This window comes from Cuculus canorus, chromosome 8 (genome assembly GCF_017976375.1).
Source record: "Cuculus canorus isolate bCucCan1 chromosome 8, bCucCan1.pri, whole genome shotgun sequence".
Classification (NCBI taxonomy): domain Eukaryota; kingdom Metazoa; phylum Chordata; class Aves; order Cuculiformes; family Cuculidae; genus Cuculus; species Cuculus canorus.
In genome coordinates, this window is record NC_071408.1 from 2,980,170 (window position 1) to 2,998,421 (window position 18,252).

The 18,252-nt window shown below is 42.7% G+C and overlaps 1 protein-coding gene across 5 annotated transcripts in view; it reads left to right on the plus strand.

The window, feature by feature from the left end:
* The window catches only part of PLA2G4A (phospholipase A2 group IVA), a 225,138-nt gene that overhangs the window by 200,158 nt on the left and 6,728 nt on the right, over nucleotides 1-18,252 (plus strand). For all 5 annotated transcript variants that reach the window (XM_054073588.1, XM_054073589.1, XM_054073590.1 and 2 more), the window contains 7 exons: nucleotides 946-1,168; nucleotides 2,564-2,678; nucleotides 6,773-6,910; nucleotides 7,870-7,962; nucleotides 10,600-10,671; nucleotides 12,773-13,015; nucleotides 17,872-18,056. In XM_054073588.1, the coding sequence (XP_053929563.1) occupies nucleotides 946-1,168; nucleotides 2,564-2,678; nucleotides 6,773-6,910; nucleotides 7,870-7,962; nucleotides 10,600-10,671; nucleotides 12,773-13,015; nucleotides 17,872-18,056 (1,069 nt within the window). The remainder of the gene's footprint in view (nucleotides 1-945; nucleotides 1,169-2,563; nucleotides 2,679-6,772; nucleotides 6,911-7,869; nucleotides 7,963-10,599; nucleotides 10,672-12,772; nucleotides 13,016-17,871; nucleotides 18,057-18,252) is intronic.

Here is an 18,252-nt window from a genome sequence, read left to right on the forward strand (position 1 = left end):
TTCAACTGAAAATCATTCTGCCCTCATGCTGTCCCTGCACTCCCTGAACAAGTGTCCCTCCCCAGCTTTCCTGGAGCCCCTTTCAGCACTGGAAGCTGCTCTAAGATCTCCTTGCAGCCTTCTCTTCTCCAGGCTGAACAACCCCAACTCTTTCAGCCTGTCCCTGTAGGAGGGGTGCTCCAGCCCGTGGATCATCTTCTTGGCCTCCTCTGGACTTGCTCCAACAGATCCATGTCCTTCCTGTGCGGAGGACTTCAGAATGTTTTGAGTTTTCACCCACGTTTTTACTTGAGCTAACCAAGCCTCAACCACTGTTATCTGCATGGGTTGAGTAAACAGACCTTCAGTTTCCAGAGTTACTCAGTGACACAATCAAGACTGGTGTGATTGGCCTCTTCTGAACTCTCAAGAGTCGAGTAAATGTCTGCACAGGTTGTAGCTATTGTGCTGGTTCTTATTATGAAACCATGGAGATCCTGGAAAGCATGCCATGTGCTAATGTATTTCAGGTATTTTTGAATAGCGATGGTGACCTGGAGTGACAGAGAGGTCCACCTTAGAGTAAAAGAACTGTGCGTATGTACTTAGAGGACCTCCAGTCTGCCGAACTGAGGTGCGCTGTGACAACTCAAGAAGCTATTTTTTCAGCTTATGATGATTCTGTCCATTGTCCCTTAAACAGAAACGAGGAATGCTTTGATCTTTTACATCACGGACATTATGGAAATGTGTGCTGAGTGTTTGGCTGTATGGTTACGTTTAGAACAAATTGTTTAGTTCTCTGTGCCTTGAGAAAAGGAACTGAAAATTTACTGTATAAATGATGAGGAAATTAATCTGATTTAATCAGTCATTATATCACATTATTTACGAGCTTATTGTACGTTTCGGGCAGCTGACATTGAACCAGGCTTTGCCGCTTACTGAGCCCGTTTTCCATTGCAGGTACATGTCCACTTTGTATTCACACCCAGATTTTCCAGAAAAAGGACCAAAGGAGATTAATCAAGAATTGATGAACTCCGTGAGTCACAACCCGCTCCTGCTGCTCACTCCTCAGAAAGTCAAACGCTACATTGAAGCTTTGTGGAATAAGAAGAGCTCAGGGCAGCCTGTCACCTTCACGGATATCTTTGGAATGCTGATAGGTGAAACGCTTATCCATGATGTGAGTTCATTTTTTTAATGATTATTAGAGTTGTGAAACTATTGCATAAGAACCACTGTTGCTGCTTTGTTGAAATGAGCTCGGTAACATTTAGGAAAGCGTGTTTAGCAATGGGAACATTTAAAGTTAGAGCCAAACAGACGCTGAGTAAGGAGCTTGTAAAATGCTTTCCTTGCTCTGGGACATGTTTCTGAATGGTGCTCCTTTCTTTAAGAGCTGGGAAAACATGTCGTGTGCAACAGAGATGAACTCAATCTCTGGGTACTTGCAGCAAACTCTTGACGTTGTGTGTCACCCAGTGAGATTACTGCTCAAGCAATTTCAACGACGAATGGTGTTACCTCTTTCTGCACATTTTGCTACCAAAACCCCTCAGCGCTTGCTTAACAGAATAGTGGTTTCAAGGTGAAAATTCCACATCTCTAATTATTACCTGAGAAATAAGACAATGGGAGGGTTTCGTACTGCTGTATTTTGTTATTTGAAAATCCTAATTGACTGAATCAGGCACACGGACTTCAAATGAGTCAGGTGAGCAGAATTCGGAGTTGATCTTATCGTAAGATTGAAATGTGTTAATAGATTCACAGATGAGTTTTATGCTCTTGTGTATTTCATGAATATACATTGCTATTAGGTTTTAAACATTTAAAAACACTGAAAAACAGGCAACGCAACTTTTAGTAACTGTGATAAAGGGCAAGTTTCTAACAAAAAAAGGGGATATTAATGATCCTTTGAGGGTGAATGAAAGTCCCTGTTTGTTAAGGAGCTGAAGGCACAGATGTTTAGCTGAAACCTGAACCTGACACGATCAGTGAACAATGGCAATAATGCTCTTAGTTATGCACATATAACAAATCTTATTGCTATTGTGTCATAGTTACTTGCAATCTGTCTTGGTTGTGGACTCCAGAACATTTTCTGGGGGCGATGCAGGTCCTTGGTTAGCAAATGGAAGCCTCCTGATGGCTCATTTGCTTTCCTAGATATCTTTGCTGACTTTTCAGAAACGGCACAAGTTGGAAAACATTGCGTGGTCATGAACGGTGGTTCTGCTAAAGAGGTTCTTCCTTGGTTTTGTCTTTTACAATAGCAGAGGGAAAGAACTTGTTTTGTCCTGCAATCCTGTTGTCTTTTTTGGCCGTGTCATTTTCGATTCTATATCCCATATTTATTTTGTATTCCTGTCATGTCTTTTCCCATTCCTTCCTTCCCAAATGTGCATTTAAAAGGCTTTCAGGCAGATTACTTCTTTTTACAAATTCTTCTGTTTTTCTTGAAAGCAACTGGATTTGTCCATTTTCCTTCTCTTTGGGGGTTTCAGGGCAATGAGTAGTTTCCCAGGTATCAGCAGGACTTTATAGGATTCCTTTGGTCTTTCTTTTCACTCAGAGGATGGACACTACTCTGAGCAACATGAAGGAGAAAGTTGATAATGCGCAGTGTGCTCTTCCACTCTTCACGTGTCTCCACGTCAAACCAGATGTCTCAGAGCTGATGTTTGCAGGTATGTTTTTCAATGTATGTATGGAGTCACTCCTGCAAAGAAGTGCCTGGCTGAAAAAAAACCCTTATTTTTTGTTACTTCCGAGAATAACTGTATCCTGCAACTTGATACCCATTCAAATTATTGGTCTCATGGCAGGGATTAGGGAGGAATTTGCCATGATATGAAACATTCTTCAGGGCTTAACAGAATTTGCATTGTTATGAACTGAGTAGAAGGAGATTTTAGTGTATAAAAAGAATAGGAAGTTGCAGTGTTGAAGGATACAGACAGGCATGTCATAAGGACGGGTCTGATGGGTTTTAAAGGTGATGGGGAAATGGACACGTGTTCAGCAGCTTCTGGGAATCTGACAGTAGGTCTGATAACAAGAAGTTACTCAGGGATAAGAGTTCACACACGTGGGTAGGTCAGTAGGACTTATTTTTTGCCTGAAAATAAGTCTCAAGTGACAACAGGCTCTGTAGGTGTCAGTGGAACGTTAAGTGGTGGCCAAGGTTTGTTCTCCCTGTGGTACAAAAGAACTATTTCCTACCAATTGAATAGCAACATCCGTGAATAGCTGAGTACATTGCAGGAGTCAGGCCAAACGGAAAGCTGGTGTTTCTCAAGCATCAGCGAGCTGCTTAACATCAATCTGTCACCCAGATAAAGGGAAGTGTCTGCAGTCCTACAGGGTTATCTTTTTCTAAGAGTGGAATTACACTTGAACAAACAAATTAGATATACTCCCTCTTTTTTACTGCTTACATAGTGTAAAGTCTCCCGTTGACACAAAAAGGTCTTTTGCTTTTATCTATCTCATAGATTTAATGGCATCTATTATTGATTGCGAGTGGGTCCACTGTGCTAAGTGCTGTGCAAAGAAAAGGAGATGTATGTCTACGTAGTTATACAGGAGGCTGAGGAGGCTCATTGTATCCACATGGAATGGAAAATGAGCTTGTAAATTAGGTTTAAATTTTCATGGGAGGATGTCTACTTTCCTCCTTAGGAAACTGAAACCTCTTTGTTTGAAAACAGAGGTGTTTAGGGGTTTGAGTTTTTCTGAGAAATTTTATTTGGGTAATTTATTTAGAATCATAGAATAGTTTGGGTTGGAAGGGACCTTAAAGATCATCCAGTTCCAACCCCTCTGCCATGGGCAGGGACACCTCCCGCTGGCTTAGGCTGCCCAAGGCCCATCCAACCTGGCCTGGAACCCCTCCAGGGATGGGGCAGCCACAGCTTCCCTGGGCAACCTGTTCCTCACCACTCTCATGGTGAAGAAATTCTTCCTAATGTTCCTAATTTCCCATTTTGAAACCAAATTTATCTATAATAATAATAGTTAATAATGGCCTTCTTGAAGCAAGACCAGGAGCACCTGAAGGCTGGTCTGATTTCTCTGACCTTACCGGCTGGTCTATAAAAGCATATCAGCTCTGCCTCTGGGTCTTGGTTTTGCTCTTTTTTGAGGCTATCATCTATAGCACTAAGTGGGATGCTGGATCCTTATTGCTTCTGTTCTAAGCTGTTCTCCTTTGAGAATGGAACAGCTGTTCTTGATGTGAAATACGTTGTAATTTCTGAACAGAAATATTTACTCTTTCGTCTTTACTAGATTGTGGGTGTAGGTGAGATCTTTCATGTTGTTTCAAGTTGAAATGCATTAATTATATCAGATCGCATTCCTTCCGGGAGTGATGGTGCAAGATTTCCTGCAGCTGCTAATAGGTGCCCTGCCCCAGGCGCTGCATGTTTGCCCTCCCAGGAGCATTTCTGACCCAGGTGGGGCCAGCCATACCCCAAACTGCAGGAATCATTTGAACTGAACATACCGACAGCAATTTAAGAAGTTGTTTTTTTTTAATATATCATGATAGTATCTTTAATGATAAGAAATTACCTGAAGATGCTGATGTCCAGGGATAAAGAGGGGAGTAGAACTCAATATTTAACTTTGATATAGAATCATAGAATAGTTTGGGTTGGAAGGGACCTTAAAGCCCATCCAGTTCCAACCCCCCTGCCATGGGCAGGGACACCTCCCACTGGATCAGGCTGCCCAAGGCCCATCCAACCTGGCCTGGAACACCTCCAGGGATGGGGCAGCCACACCTTCCCTGGGCAACCTGGGCCAGGGCCTCACCATTCTCATGGTGAAGAAATTCCTCCTTCTGTCCAGTCTAAATCTGCCCCTCTCCAGTTTATACCCGTTGTCCCTCATCCTATTACCATAAACCTTTATCAATAGTCCCTTTCCCAGCTTTTGTGTAGCCCCTTCAGGTGCTGGGAGGTCGTTATAAGATCTCCTGGGAGCCTTCTCTTCTCCAGGCTGCCCAAGCCCAACTCTCTGAGCTTCCATCCCCTAAGAGCCTCGTTCACCAGCTTTGCTGCTGCTGCAGTGCCAGGCCAGTCACAATTTGATTTGGGGGTTTTTCCTCTTGAAAGCCACTATAGTAAACTCAGGTCTGTGAGAGGGGTCGCCCGTGTCGCTCCGTGCCAGTAAATGCCACATCCAAAATGCGGTGACTACAGCTGAGAGGTTTGACTTCAGTACATTTTGGATTAAACCCCAGCCAAGAAAACGGCCGGGTTTACTGGAATGTAAACACTCAGTATTTCTTTTGGTGTAGAGTTTTTGTCTCTTGGGAAATTCCCGACCTGCCTATTGAAATGGCCACTGCCCCACGGAGCTTCTGAAATGGCAGAAGTTAATGCTGAAGCCCTTCAATTGTAGGGCAGAAACCTTGTTTCCATAAGCAGGATATGGGATTTGAGAAATCATTGTCATCAGCGCAAAGACGAAATGAAAGCGGACTGTCACAGTTTATATTAATTCTAGTTCTTAATCCAGTTTCACTGCCAATGTGGTTCTTTATCTGCCGATTCATGTTTATACGTCCACGGGGAAATGCCATTCAATTCCTGGACTGGGGCTTCTAAGGAATTTCCTTCTACTCCAATAAAAATGATGGTTTGTGGGTGGTTTATTTGGAAAATAGGATGTTGTATTTGACTTAGCGTAGATAAGCATTGCCCCATCAGACAAAACTGAGAAGTCATAATGAAATCTTTTCAGGAGAAATAGTTAACCTTATGATTAATGTTTCTTCGGAAACTCAGAATATCTTGAGGAGCAGGTGGCAGCCTGTGACTTGTGGGGAGTTTTCAGAGCTGTTTCTTTTGCCTATACTTTTCAGAATTATTTCTGATTTGTTTCCAGAAGCACTCCAATCAATCACAGTAGGGAAGAGAAAATGGATGGATGTATGGGTGAAATACTAAAAACATAGGTTATTTTTTGTTAGTTATTTCTCTCTTTTTGAAATTGATTCTCTCATATAAGTAAATCTTCTGGTATCAAAGAAAATATTTCAAAATCAGCTAAAATCCATTTTCAACAGAAGTTCACATCGTAGAATGTAAATCACTTCTGGAATTTTCTGCTAAGATCAGTAAATGCCCTTGAACCTTTGATTCCATAGTTATATTGAGCTCTATTCAATAAAACGGCGGGTTCTGTAAAACATACTCTTGGCATTGGTCGGTATTAATAAGTTTCTCAGCTTTGCCTTTCCAGATTGGATTTCATCAGAAACTTCAGGCTTTGGTGGAATCCAAGTGCCTCTCCTAGAATATTTCACAAATTTTGTGGTATGAAATAATTTTTCTGCCACCTTTTTCGCTGCCCTCCACATTTTTGGTAGGATCGCAATGAAGAAACTTGCAAGTTAGACCCATGTTGCATTTCCTGTGACGGCGGATGGTATTGAAGCATGAGATGAAAACCAGATGTCCTTTTGTTTTTCTCATTCCTGATGGCTACTTTTATACTTCTGGTTTTACAGCCTCATTTATTTGCACCAAAGGTTGTTATTGAAGAGAGAGAATGAGAATTCTTTATCTGCTGTGACATCACTGTCCTGCAATTGAAATCCAAATTTTGATGTCTGCGCAACCTAAGAGATATTCCTGTTGGGTTTTTTAGCTTCCATTTACCTAAAATGTATTTCCTTAGACAGAACTTTCATTCTCTTATGTGTATTCATCCTCTGTTTATGTTCAGGTTGATGTTCCTACTAAGCACATTTTTGTTTCTTGTTTTGCAGACTGGGTGGAATTCAGTCCGTATGAGATTGGAATGGCAAAGTACGGCACCTTTATGTCTCCAGATTTGTTTGGAAGCAAATTTTTTATGGGGACAGTGGTGAAGAAATATAGGGAGAATCCCTTACATTTCTTGATGGGTGAGTGAGTATGTGGCAGAAAGAGACGTTAAAATAAAACTAATTTTAGTAGAGCATGGACAACGGCTTTAAAATGTGATCACAGAAAGCAGGAGACAAGAAGTAGAGTTCTCAATTTCGTAGAATTGTAGAATAGTCTGGGTTGAAAGGGACCTTACGGATCATCCGGTTCCACTGCCACTGCCATGGGCAGGGACACCTCCCACTGGCTCAGGCTGCCCAAGGCCCATCCAACCTGGCCTGGAACCCCTCCAGGGATGGGGCAGCCACAGCTTCCCTGGGCAACCTGGGCCAGGGCCTCACCACTCTCATGGGGAAGAAATTCCTCCTTCTGTCCAGTCTAAATCTGCCTCTCTCCAGTTTATCCCCATTGCCCCTCGTCCTATCCCCACAAGCCTTTGTGAACAGCCCCTTCCCAACTTTCCTGTAGCCCCTTCAGGTACTGGAAGGTCGCTTTAAGATCTCCTCAGAGCTTTCTTTTCTCCAGGCTGCACAAGCCCAACTCTCTTAGTGTGTCCTCATATAGGAGATGCTCCAGCCCTTGGATCATCTCTGTAGTCTCCTCTGGACCCATTCCAACAGCTCCATCTCCTTCTTATGTTAAGGATTCCAGAACTGGAGACAATACTCCAGGTGAGGTCTCCCAAGAGAGGGACAGAGTGTCAGAATCCCCTCCCTCGCCCTGCTGGCCACTCTACTTTGGATGCAGCCCAGGATATGGTTGGCCTCTGGGCTGTGAGCGCACATTGCCGGCTCATATCATTCATTTTATAGATTTCACAGCCATGGATTGACAGTCCCTGCTTTTTTATTTCTGGTATACACAACTGAACTTATGACTCGCTATGTTCCAAAACCAGCAGTGTGTTCTGAGAGCGAGCAACTGCTTAACTAGTGCAGTATATGTCTTTTTTTCCTTCTACCACCCTCCAGTCATTGTTTACTTTTTTCCCTTTCAGGTGTCTGGGGAAGTGCATTTTCTATATTATTTAACAGAGTGCTCGGTGTCTCCAATTCTCAGAATAAAGGTCCCACCATGGAAGAAGAATTAGGTAATAGTACTAAATAATTCTTCTACTGTGCAAAGCGGTTACTGGCAAGAATCTCTCTGGCACTCTCGCTCGGTGGAAGGCATTGTAGGAGTGTGGCATTCAAGTCGCTATTTGCTGGGAATTTTCTTTCCTTCACTTTGTTTCTGCGCAGTTTCAGAGGTACTGAAGGTCACATGCCTATATCCAGCTATTTCCTTGGAGTTAAAAGATTCCAACTCCCTTTTTTTGTCTTGTTATCCTAGTCGCTGAGAGCGGAAGCTGACAAATACTTGGTAGTTACTTGTGTAATCTCTTGACAATGGGCTGTTTTATTGAAGGGATTAGTTTAGTAAAACTGAATTTTTGTCATCTCTGGATTGTGAGATTTGTTCCATTCTCACCATAAATCGTCAGTTGGTGTCGGATGCTGTGCTTACCAATTTAATGGTTTCGGTTTATCCCTAACGCACAAATGGCATGACTGTGAGGAATGAGTTGTAGCTTGGTTTGGATAGACTTTGTGTTTTAGTCAAGAATGCAGTTGATGATGAAAGGAGTTTTTGCACTCCTTTCCTATTCAGAAAATGGCATTACAGGGAAATACGTAACCAGTAAATAAATTGTACTAGACAGCCACATTTTTCTGAAGAGTGTAGAGAGAAAACACAGATTGAGTTGATCTAAAAAAGAACAGGAACAACTACAAAAAAAAACCCCAAACCCAAGCCTCTTAGCTGTTTCTGTCTCTTACGAGGTGGTGTTCAGCTGTTTGATGATGTGCTTATTTATGAATGAACATGAGACCTGTGCCCCCAGGTCCCTGTTTCTGGTAACACCCCACTAATAGAGGATCTCTGCCAATAGATTTGATAGTGGAAGCATCTGTATTATTGCTTTATAAGATGTTGGGAGATAATATATTCTGTCTCATCTGTGGCTCGTGTCACATATAGTATAAAAAATATGCTTTGAAGTGGAATTAGATGTGAAAATACTGGTGGGACTTGAATCAAAATCTATTACCAGAGCTGAAGATGTCCCAGCAAAACCTTGGTACCACCAATGTGAGTACCAAAATGCTCGTGGACACCAGAAGAGCTGGTGTTGCACACAGCAGTTCTAAATCACAACTAGAACAGTAGATAATAAATTTGGCTTTAAAGAGGTGATTTCATGTGCAGTAATCGCATTTATTGTTTGGGTTAGCTCCCTTTTTTGGTCACTGATTCTTATTTTGACCTGTCTTCTCTGTCATCACTCAAGAATTTGTCTGTGTTTGCCCGTGGCGCGTGTTTGTCCGTTGATGGTATTGGTGTGGGGATGGAGGACCCACAGACTGTTACAAAGAAGTAGTATTTAGGGAAAAATACCTGATGACTGAGCTGTTCTGCTTCCGTAGAGGGGTTTAGTGTCATTTTTAAGTCCGGGGTATAATCCTCTTTAGGAAAAACCAACAGTGGTGCTTTTCTATATCCAGATTCATTACCAAGGGTAATAAAAGCTGTTTTTTTACCCTTGATGTTATGATGACAGCTGGGTTGTGCCACAAGAGACCAATGTCCGCGTTGTCCTTCTGGGAGAAACAGTAGATGTTATTTTATTCTTATTTCTTAATAGAAAAACAACGAGCTGATAACATGCTGAAGTTCATTAGGAAAGAACCCTCACTGAGTTTATTTTGACTGGCTTCACATTTCAGTTAGAGGTGATTCTTAGCACACATCGTACTAAGGAATGAAGGCGGATAGTTTTCTAAAGTCGTCTTTTAGATACTTAATCACTGGAATTGAGTGCCTGTAGGGTATAAGCTTCCAAGATGAGGCTGATGGTAAAACACTGCAAATCTACTGTATTTCAAGAAAGGCTTCCCTCCACGATTGGTGAAAATAACGTTGTCAGCCTGTTTTCTGTTCTCGCATGAGTTCACCCCCACTGCAGACCGTACCTGGGGTGTGGAATGGGTTGGTTTTTCAGGATTCATTTTGCCTTTAAAATACTGCCTTGTGGTAGCAGTGAGCAGTTAACAAGGACTGTGGGGTTGTCTGGGAAACAACTCTGTTAACCTTCACAAAATGCAGACTTTTGCCAAAGGACTCCAATCCTTTCTGGTTTTATTTCTCAGACTTAAGTAGATGACAACCTTTTCTACCTGTGTTACTGCATTGGCCTTTATTTTTCACACATATTCCAGCAGAACTTTCATAACCACGCTGGCTTTTGGTTTTCCCTCACTGTTTTTAGCTCATTCGTGTATGTATGAATGAGATTAAACATTCCTCTTTTTTTAAATTAGCACATAAATAGCAAAAATTGACATTGTCTTCCTAGTTCACTTGGGAGTAACTGAGAGGACAGAAGCTACGTATCTAAATTTTAATTGAGGTGAATAAAACGTGTCAGCTGTGTGAGCGGTAGGTGCTGTGTCAGGATTCCATTCCGTTTTCTCAGCCCTCACCGGCGGAGCTTTGCTTTGCAAAATCTGCAGGCTAAAGCGGATACATTCTGATCATATTCTGAATGACGAGAAGTCGGCAGCAGGTTGAATCTCTTTGGCTGTATTTTCTGTGACAGTTTTATGACTCAAAATGGTTTGAAAGTTTTAGCTGTTCTGACAATCAAACCCTAAACTTCGAAGTAATATTATATTTCTTCCAACAGAAAATATTAGGCTGAAGCACCTTGTAAGCAATGATAGTTCGGACAGTGAGGATGAGTCACAGCATCCAAAAGGTAAGGAAATCCTCACGTTTTATTTCAGGGTTACTTTTTTCATCAGCTTTTGTGTAGTATGGTCTAGTTTGTGGGTTGGTAGTTAGCCACAGCCAGGTTTGCTGGCTGAACAATAGTTGTCTTCATCTGAGAGCTGTGCTTTCATTTACACTGCAGGTAAAACTTTATTGCCTGGCCCAAAGATCTTAAAAGAACCAAGGGCTCAGCAAAATAGAGGAGTGTTGAACAAGGGACCTCGGGAGGGCCTTGCCTTCATGCCTCCTGCTCAAGCTGATGATCAAATGATTCTCTCGCCCATCTTCAGTCTCGATGTCAGCTCAGCAGGGCTTCGCAGAGGTCTACAGTTTCACATACACATCCCAAAACTAGGTTTGCTGAGCCAGTGAACCCCAGGCATCTGTTGCCAGCGAGCTCCTGAGCTGAGAGGCATGGTTGAATTGTCACCAGGCCAGCAAACGAACATTATCAATTGTTTTCAAGGGTTCCTTGATCAAATATTTATTTGAGAGTCGTTTAGTTTGTGTTTTCAGCATTCAGGGATGTCTTTAGCACCTTTACAAGTGACACCTGATACTGGGAGTTCCTAGCACTTGGCACGGTGTTTAAACAACGCCTAAATCTCATTTCCCAAAGGAGGCAAAACCACAAGGGGAACACTGGGAAGTGGGAAGAAAAGATCCTATTGAAAATTATCCTCAGGCACCTAAAACACTGGGAATTTTTGTGATTTCATTCAGGTTCTCCATCTCGTCCATCTAGTGCCTTCTGTATTGAGTGGTCCTTTGGGGACCACAGTGATTTTTCAAATGAAGAAATCATGTTTTTAAGCAAAGGTGGAAATGCAGCTCTATAATTTTAGGATCTAGAGGAAGACAAGAAAATCTTGTGTGATGAGGCAGTGAATTATGTCGTTAGCTCAGTTATATGACTTCTTCTTCAGTTCCTCTTAATGTGTAAAATAATAGGGAGAGGGTGATACCACATTCTGTGTTTGTGGATTTCCTGTGTAAGCACTGTAGCCAGCACAAAACGCTGCATTTCTCTCAAAGTTTGTAGCCATAGCAAACTACCTACAAATTTGTGTTTTGTAAAATCTTGGAAAACCCTCCCAATTCCTCAGAGTATTCCTGTACAGTGGACCTCCATATACTTCCCTTGTAGTCTTCAATTAATTAAAACCAGCTATTGATTGCGATCTGTAGTTTGCTGAAAGGATATTTTCAGCTATTTTAGAATTCCCACGCTACAGCATTGTCTTTCATGCAGACTGACTTTGGCTTCTTAAGGAAAGCAGTCGGCAAAGGATGGAGAAGGGTGTCAATACACATCCAGGTGAATTTCGGTCTGCAAAGAGTATGGATTTGACAGTCTGTCCCCTGAGTTTGCATTTTGGGTGCTAGCACAGATAAAGCCATATCATTAGAGAATCATAGAATGGTTTGTGTTGGAAGCCCAAAGCCCATCCAGTTCCACCCCCTGCCATGGGCAGGGACACCTCCCACTGGATCAGGGGATCCAAGCCCCATCCAACCTGGCCTGGAACACCTCCAGGGATGGGGCAGCCACAGCTTCCCTGGGCACCCTGGGCCAGGGCCTCCTCTCCCTCACAGGAAAACATTTCTGCCCAAGATCTCATCTCAGTCTTCTCTCTTTCAGCTGAAAACCACTCTCCTCATCCTATCCCTGCACTCCCTGATCCAGAGCCCCTCCCCAGCTTTCCTGGTGCCCCTTTCAGTACTGGGAGGCTGCTCTAAGGTCTCCCTGCGGCTTCTCTTCGTTCCCTGTGCCATCCAGATTAATTAAGACTGTCTCAGGTCATCTAATGCATTCCCAGTCTATTTTCCTGATGGACACATCCACACTACTGTACTGCAGGTGTAAATTTTTACTGGCCTGTGAAGCTAAGAGGATGGTTTCTCTCCATTCCCCTGAAATTCTCATAGCAAAGCTCCTTCTTTCAGTCCTCGGCTCCTTGAAAGAAGGCTATGACCCAATTCCTTTTATTTTAATGGATCCTTTATTTTAGCAGACCAGGAAATCGTGGGTTTATACTTCCTATGTTACCTGTGTCTCTACTGGTTATTTTCATTTTCTTCTACAGGCACTGAAAACGCCAAGGCAAATGAAGAATATCAGAACAGCAGCCAAGAAAGCTGGGTGCAACGAATGCTGATGGCTTTGGTGGGCGATAGTGCCCTTTTCAACACCAGGGAAGGACGTGCTGGGAAAGTGCACAACTTCATGCTGGGATTGAACCTCAACAGCTGTTACCCGCTCTCTCCGCTGGCAGATCTCCTTACCCAGGAGTCCGTGGAGGAAGACGAACTGGATGCGGCCGTTGCAGGTTGGTTTATAGAAAGCCTACGTTGCTGCACGTTCATTAGTAAAACCAGAAGCTCAGGGGGTTCTCAGTATGGTGACCCCCAATCGTGAGGCTGTGCTGTAGGCACGAGAACGTTCCTTTGGCGGCATTCATGAGTCCTGGTCATCAGCAGAGGTTGTGGGGTGCCTGGGTGTCACAGAGGGCAGCACACAGTGACTTCTGTCTGCTTCCTGCCTCCTGTCTGCCCTGGCGTGCCGAACAGGGCCGTTAGGAGAGGGAGTAGCGCTTCGCTTTGAGGGAATTCCTGGCAGTGGTGACCAAGCTGTTGTGGTGCCCTTCACTACGGCCGCTTTCTTATTCTCTTGGAGTTCTGCTAAGGATATCCTATGGTTTCATTTTGTCTTGTTGGCCGTAAGCCTTCTGATGGAAACAAAACTTTCCTTGTCCACCGCAGGCTTCCCTGTTCCAAAAATGTTGTAGCTTTCCTGCTGTCTTCGTCTTCCTCTGAAAAACCTGTGGAGGCAACACACTTCTTGTAGATCCTCGCTTTGCGAACACCATGTTCTCCTCAGGTTGACCGATCTGTCAGGTGCATTCGCATGTCAGGTGTGACTGATGTGCAGATGTATCCAGATTACACGTTGGCCTAAGCAGGAATAGGGATGGAAAATTAGAATTTCAGAAAAATGTTAATTTGCAGAAGAAGTTCAGTGTCTTCCCTCATTCCATGAAGCTCATACTGTCTGGGACAGCAGCTGCAGAGAATTAGGAATTGCATTTGATTAGTATTTTGAAGATTTTCCATAGGCAGTGTTCACCACAATCTTCTCAGTGAGAGCTGATGAATTTTGTGGTATTCTCGTGCTGCTTTTTCCGTTCAGTGGGCAGCAGAGCACCGAGTTATAGATGTGGAAATACAATGTCGCGGTGAAGGCGCACACTTGGTGCGGCCTCCACGTACGGTTTCTATGATGCAAACTGTGATGCTTCTGGGTTATTACGGATTATTCCTGGTATCCATCAAGTTGAGGGCCTCCAAATCTCTGAAAGCGGTGTTCCTCCCATCCCTCGTAAGAACAGTGGTCGCTTCAGCCTTGGTTTTCTATTCAGAGGAAAGAGATTGTCCTCGCTGGTCATTATGCAATAGTAAATACCAGATGTCGTTTAAGAGCTTAAGTAGCAGACGCTCTCTAATGTGTATTTGTTAATGTAACAAATCCCTTTGAGTGATTGTATAGTAATTTCCATCTGTACTCCACTTTCTAAATATTATCATCATCTCAGAGGTGTTTACAACGAGGTAATCTTAATATTTATAGTAGCTATAAAAGAGTCAGGAGAGTAGGTAGTAAATTTAGGGTTGGAAAAAATGGCAGTTGATGAGAATTTTGCATAATTAAGAGATGCAGATAATCTCAAGAATCAACTATCAACTTCCTGGGGATTTAATTTCACTTAAAATAAAATGCTGGTTTGACAGAATGAGCCTGCGCCACAATTACTTTGGAGTGCCTGAAATTCCTCTGAGTAAAGTGTCTGGCAGGAGTTTGACATAACTGCAATTTTTGTAGTGTTAGCTGAAGCCCACACTCATAAACCTGAACTTCAGCTCAAATCTAGCAGCTATAAGTAGTCGTGCTACTGTAGTCAAGAATAGTTAAAAATCCCTTGAAACTTCAGTAGTTTATATAAAGGTTAATCATTCGGCAGTGTGGTAGGAGTGTCCATGTTCTAATGCTGTGAGTTTCGCTGATGTGTGTGAGAGCCTTGGAGCCCGAGGGAACAGAGAAAAAGGAAACTTTGGTGTAAATTTAAAATATTGTATTACCAAAGCAGTGGATGCGTTCACACTTTGCATATTTACTCCTGCCATTAGCAGTTTGCCTATCAGCTTGAGTGCAGAGCGCAGTCTGATTTGCTTTAGGATGCACTTTCTCGTTACTGCCAGGTTCTCCAAAGGAGAAATAAATAAATTAAAAGGAATATAAATAGTACTTTACATCTCCAGTTGTCTCAAACCTTCTGTAGACCCACTGAGGTGAGCTGTGGAGACCTGAGCCAATGGTACAGTCATCACTGATTGCTGAATTTAGGGGCTGCAGTGCGTACACGGCAGAGATCCTTGCTGCTGGAGCTGGAAAGAAAATGCTTGGCTTGGCTTTGCTATTTTTCCTGAGCATTTTCTTAACTGATCTCAAATAAGCTTTAAAACTTTACACCCCTTGAGTGACTTCGTTGTGAATTCGGAGTTGTTACGTTTCTGTGCCTTGATGTTACAACACACCAAAATCGCTTGAGAAAACGCCATGTAAATAACAGTAGGGAAAAAATAACTCATAATCTCTGCTTCCTTATTTCGGTATTTATGGAAACTCTGTTATAGGAGATGCACGTCAGTAGCAAATGCCCTTTTCATCTCCCATACTCCCATTGAAGCTGCCGTCTGTGACAAAGTTTAGTCTCTAGAACGTGGGTTTTTTTTATTTCTAAACAATTCTTACTATCCGTTTGTGTATCTGATTACTGCTGTGCCAGCTTCACACAGAGCTGTGCTTGTAAACATCTCAGCCTTCTCCTGGTTTGCTTCTTTGGACTGAAAGCCGCTCAAAATATGGATGCGTCTTTCATAAAAGCAGTCCACGTGGGCTGGAAATTAATATCCTGGGCTCGCAGAGCATAAAGGGTCCATTCAGGCTTCATAATGTTGGATGAATAATGATGATTGGATGGAGCAGGGCTGCTGGAGGATGGAGAACAATTGGCCTGGGTTCAGGTGGGGTAACGTATAAAAAGAGCAAAGGCTTCTTATCCAGCCCTGCAGAATAACTACAGCAGAAGTCATTAAGGAGGTAATACTTCTTTTAGTACCAAGGATGCTTATTGCACATTAAATCTCTCCCAGGAGCAACTGCAGGTTCTCTTGCAGTGTCCTGACCTACAGTTGAGTCTGCCCACTGCCTTTGTCTCGCTGGGTGTGGTATGCTGCTTCCAGCCTCTGGCTCCAGGTCCCGGGTAAACCAAATCTGCCTTGAAAGGTGTGTCATTAAAGTAACACTTTATCATCAGTTAAAATATCATAGAACTGTTGTGATAAATGTAGTGATGGAGTTGTGGAGGCTGTCAACGATAGGAACCGTCCTGTTCCGCAGTGCCTTTGTGGGAAGAAGTTTGGGTGTGCAGTAACACTCTATCACAAACGTTACGATAAGTGGCACAAGTCTTGTTTAAAGGATCACTTTTGACTTTCAAATTCAAATTTTGTACAGTAAAGTAATACAAAACTTGAACAGAAATGCTCCTGCAATTTCTAGAAATTCTCTTGAGAGTAAGAGTTAAATTTTGGTTGGAATATTGTCTTTAAAAAAGGAGGGGGAAGACAATGCTGGGTTAGTCGTGCTAAAAGGATCTGTTTGTAACTGTGTTTCTGTATCAGTGTGTTTTTAATTATGGTGAATTCAATAAATACTAATACGTTTTCATTGATTTATGCTAATTCATGGTTAGGAAATATGTCTGATTCTAAAATGGATCTATACTTAAACTTTTAGCGATAGGCAACAATTAGGAGGTGATTCCTTCTGTAGAAATCCAGACAAATACGAGGAAAGTGGTGCCTCATTCTTAAGAAAGTGTCCTCTAATAAAAAATAATAACAACAAAAACAGAAATAAAAAGTCAAAACGTCCTAAGGTTTTTTTGCTGCTTATAGCAAAATTTTTTTCCAAGGATCCTGAAATGATAAGGAGCTAGAGTTTGAGTTATTTTTGATGTATTTTCTTCACATTAAAATATCTTGGTTTGGATTACTTTCATCACCAATAAGTAGGTGCTAGGAAATTTGATTGTACAAGGATATTTGTATTATTTTATTCAGCATTCCTTGGGTTACGCTGCCCTCTGCAGATATCAGCAATAGTTTGTAGTCAAAAGGCAAAAACACGGACTTGGCAATATTTTTAAGAACAGGAAAAAATTGTCAGGAGAGAAGTCCTGCAGGAATCATTTATTAGTGTCCAGGTAAATTATTAGTGTCCAGACCATTTATTAGTATCCAGAGGCTTGGAGCAGTGCAAAGACAGGAAGATTTCTTTCCGGAGCTGCACCGGGGAGTACTGGGGCTCAGAGGGAACCATCGTCTTCCACCTCGGTTTGAGCCTCGGTTTGGGAGGCTGTTTGATACTGCGCTGTGACGGTAAGAGCAGAAAGTGCCCTGTGTAGTTCTGCCCAGTGATTTGATTTCAGCTACGGATGTGAGTTACCATTTCCTTTTGTTCCAGTGCGGCAGTGACTGTCAAGTTACGGGATTTGGCGTAGGTGGATAAGCAAGTGAATTGACTTAGTTGTCCTGATTCTAATGGACAAACACAGACACAGACAAGCATCACGCGAGGGCAGAGCCTTATTAAGGCTTTTTAGGCCAACTTCAGTTATTCGGGAAGAGGAGCTGAGAAGGACGAGGGGTGTTGGGAGAGAACCTGGAGGAAGAAGTTTGGGCAGGAGTTGTAGGACGCTGAGGGAATGTACATTAGGAATCTGTCTTTCAACATCCCGTAAACACTTTCCGTTGCGCATGAGTTATTAGGGATGAAGGGGTAAAGCTGGGAAGTCTGTAAAGCCCGGGTGTTTGTCTCCTTCAGTTTTGCCTTGAGCCGCTCCTGCTTCTGCCTTGGGACAGGGTGTTTGCACTTGGCCTACAGAGGTCCCTTCCAGCTCTGATTATTTTGTTAAGGTGAGAGCTAAGGTGACACAGGAGTTTGCGATGTGCTTAGCTGGGATACTGTACATTTGGAATTCTGTGGAATCTCGGGGAAGCTGGAAAGGTCATCGCAATTTCGGTTCTTAACTGGCATATTCTTGGTTTCTTTTGTTTTCATCAGATCCTGATGAGTTTGAGAGGATATACGAGCCGCTAGATGTGAAGAGCAAAAAGATTCATATCGTGGACAGTGGGCTTACGTTTAACCTGCCGTATCCACTGATCTTAAGGCCTCAAAGAGGCGTGGACCTCATCATCTCTTTTGATTTTTCAGCGAGGCCAAGTGATTCCAGTCCTCCTTTCAAAGTAAGTAAGATAGGTTATTCCTTTGTTTACACTCATAAATTTAAGTTGACTCAGTTGTATTCTTCCAGTCAGGTTGGTTCCAGAAGACCTTAGTGCTTTTGTATTGACAGCATTGGAGCAATTTGTTTCCACGTCAAGGCAGAATGTTGCACTCTGCCTCAGTTCCTGTTTACGTGACTCACATGAGACAACTGGC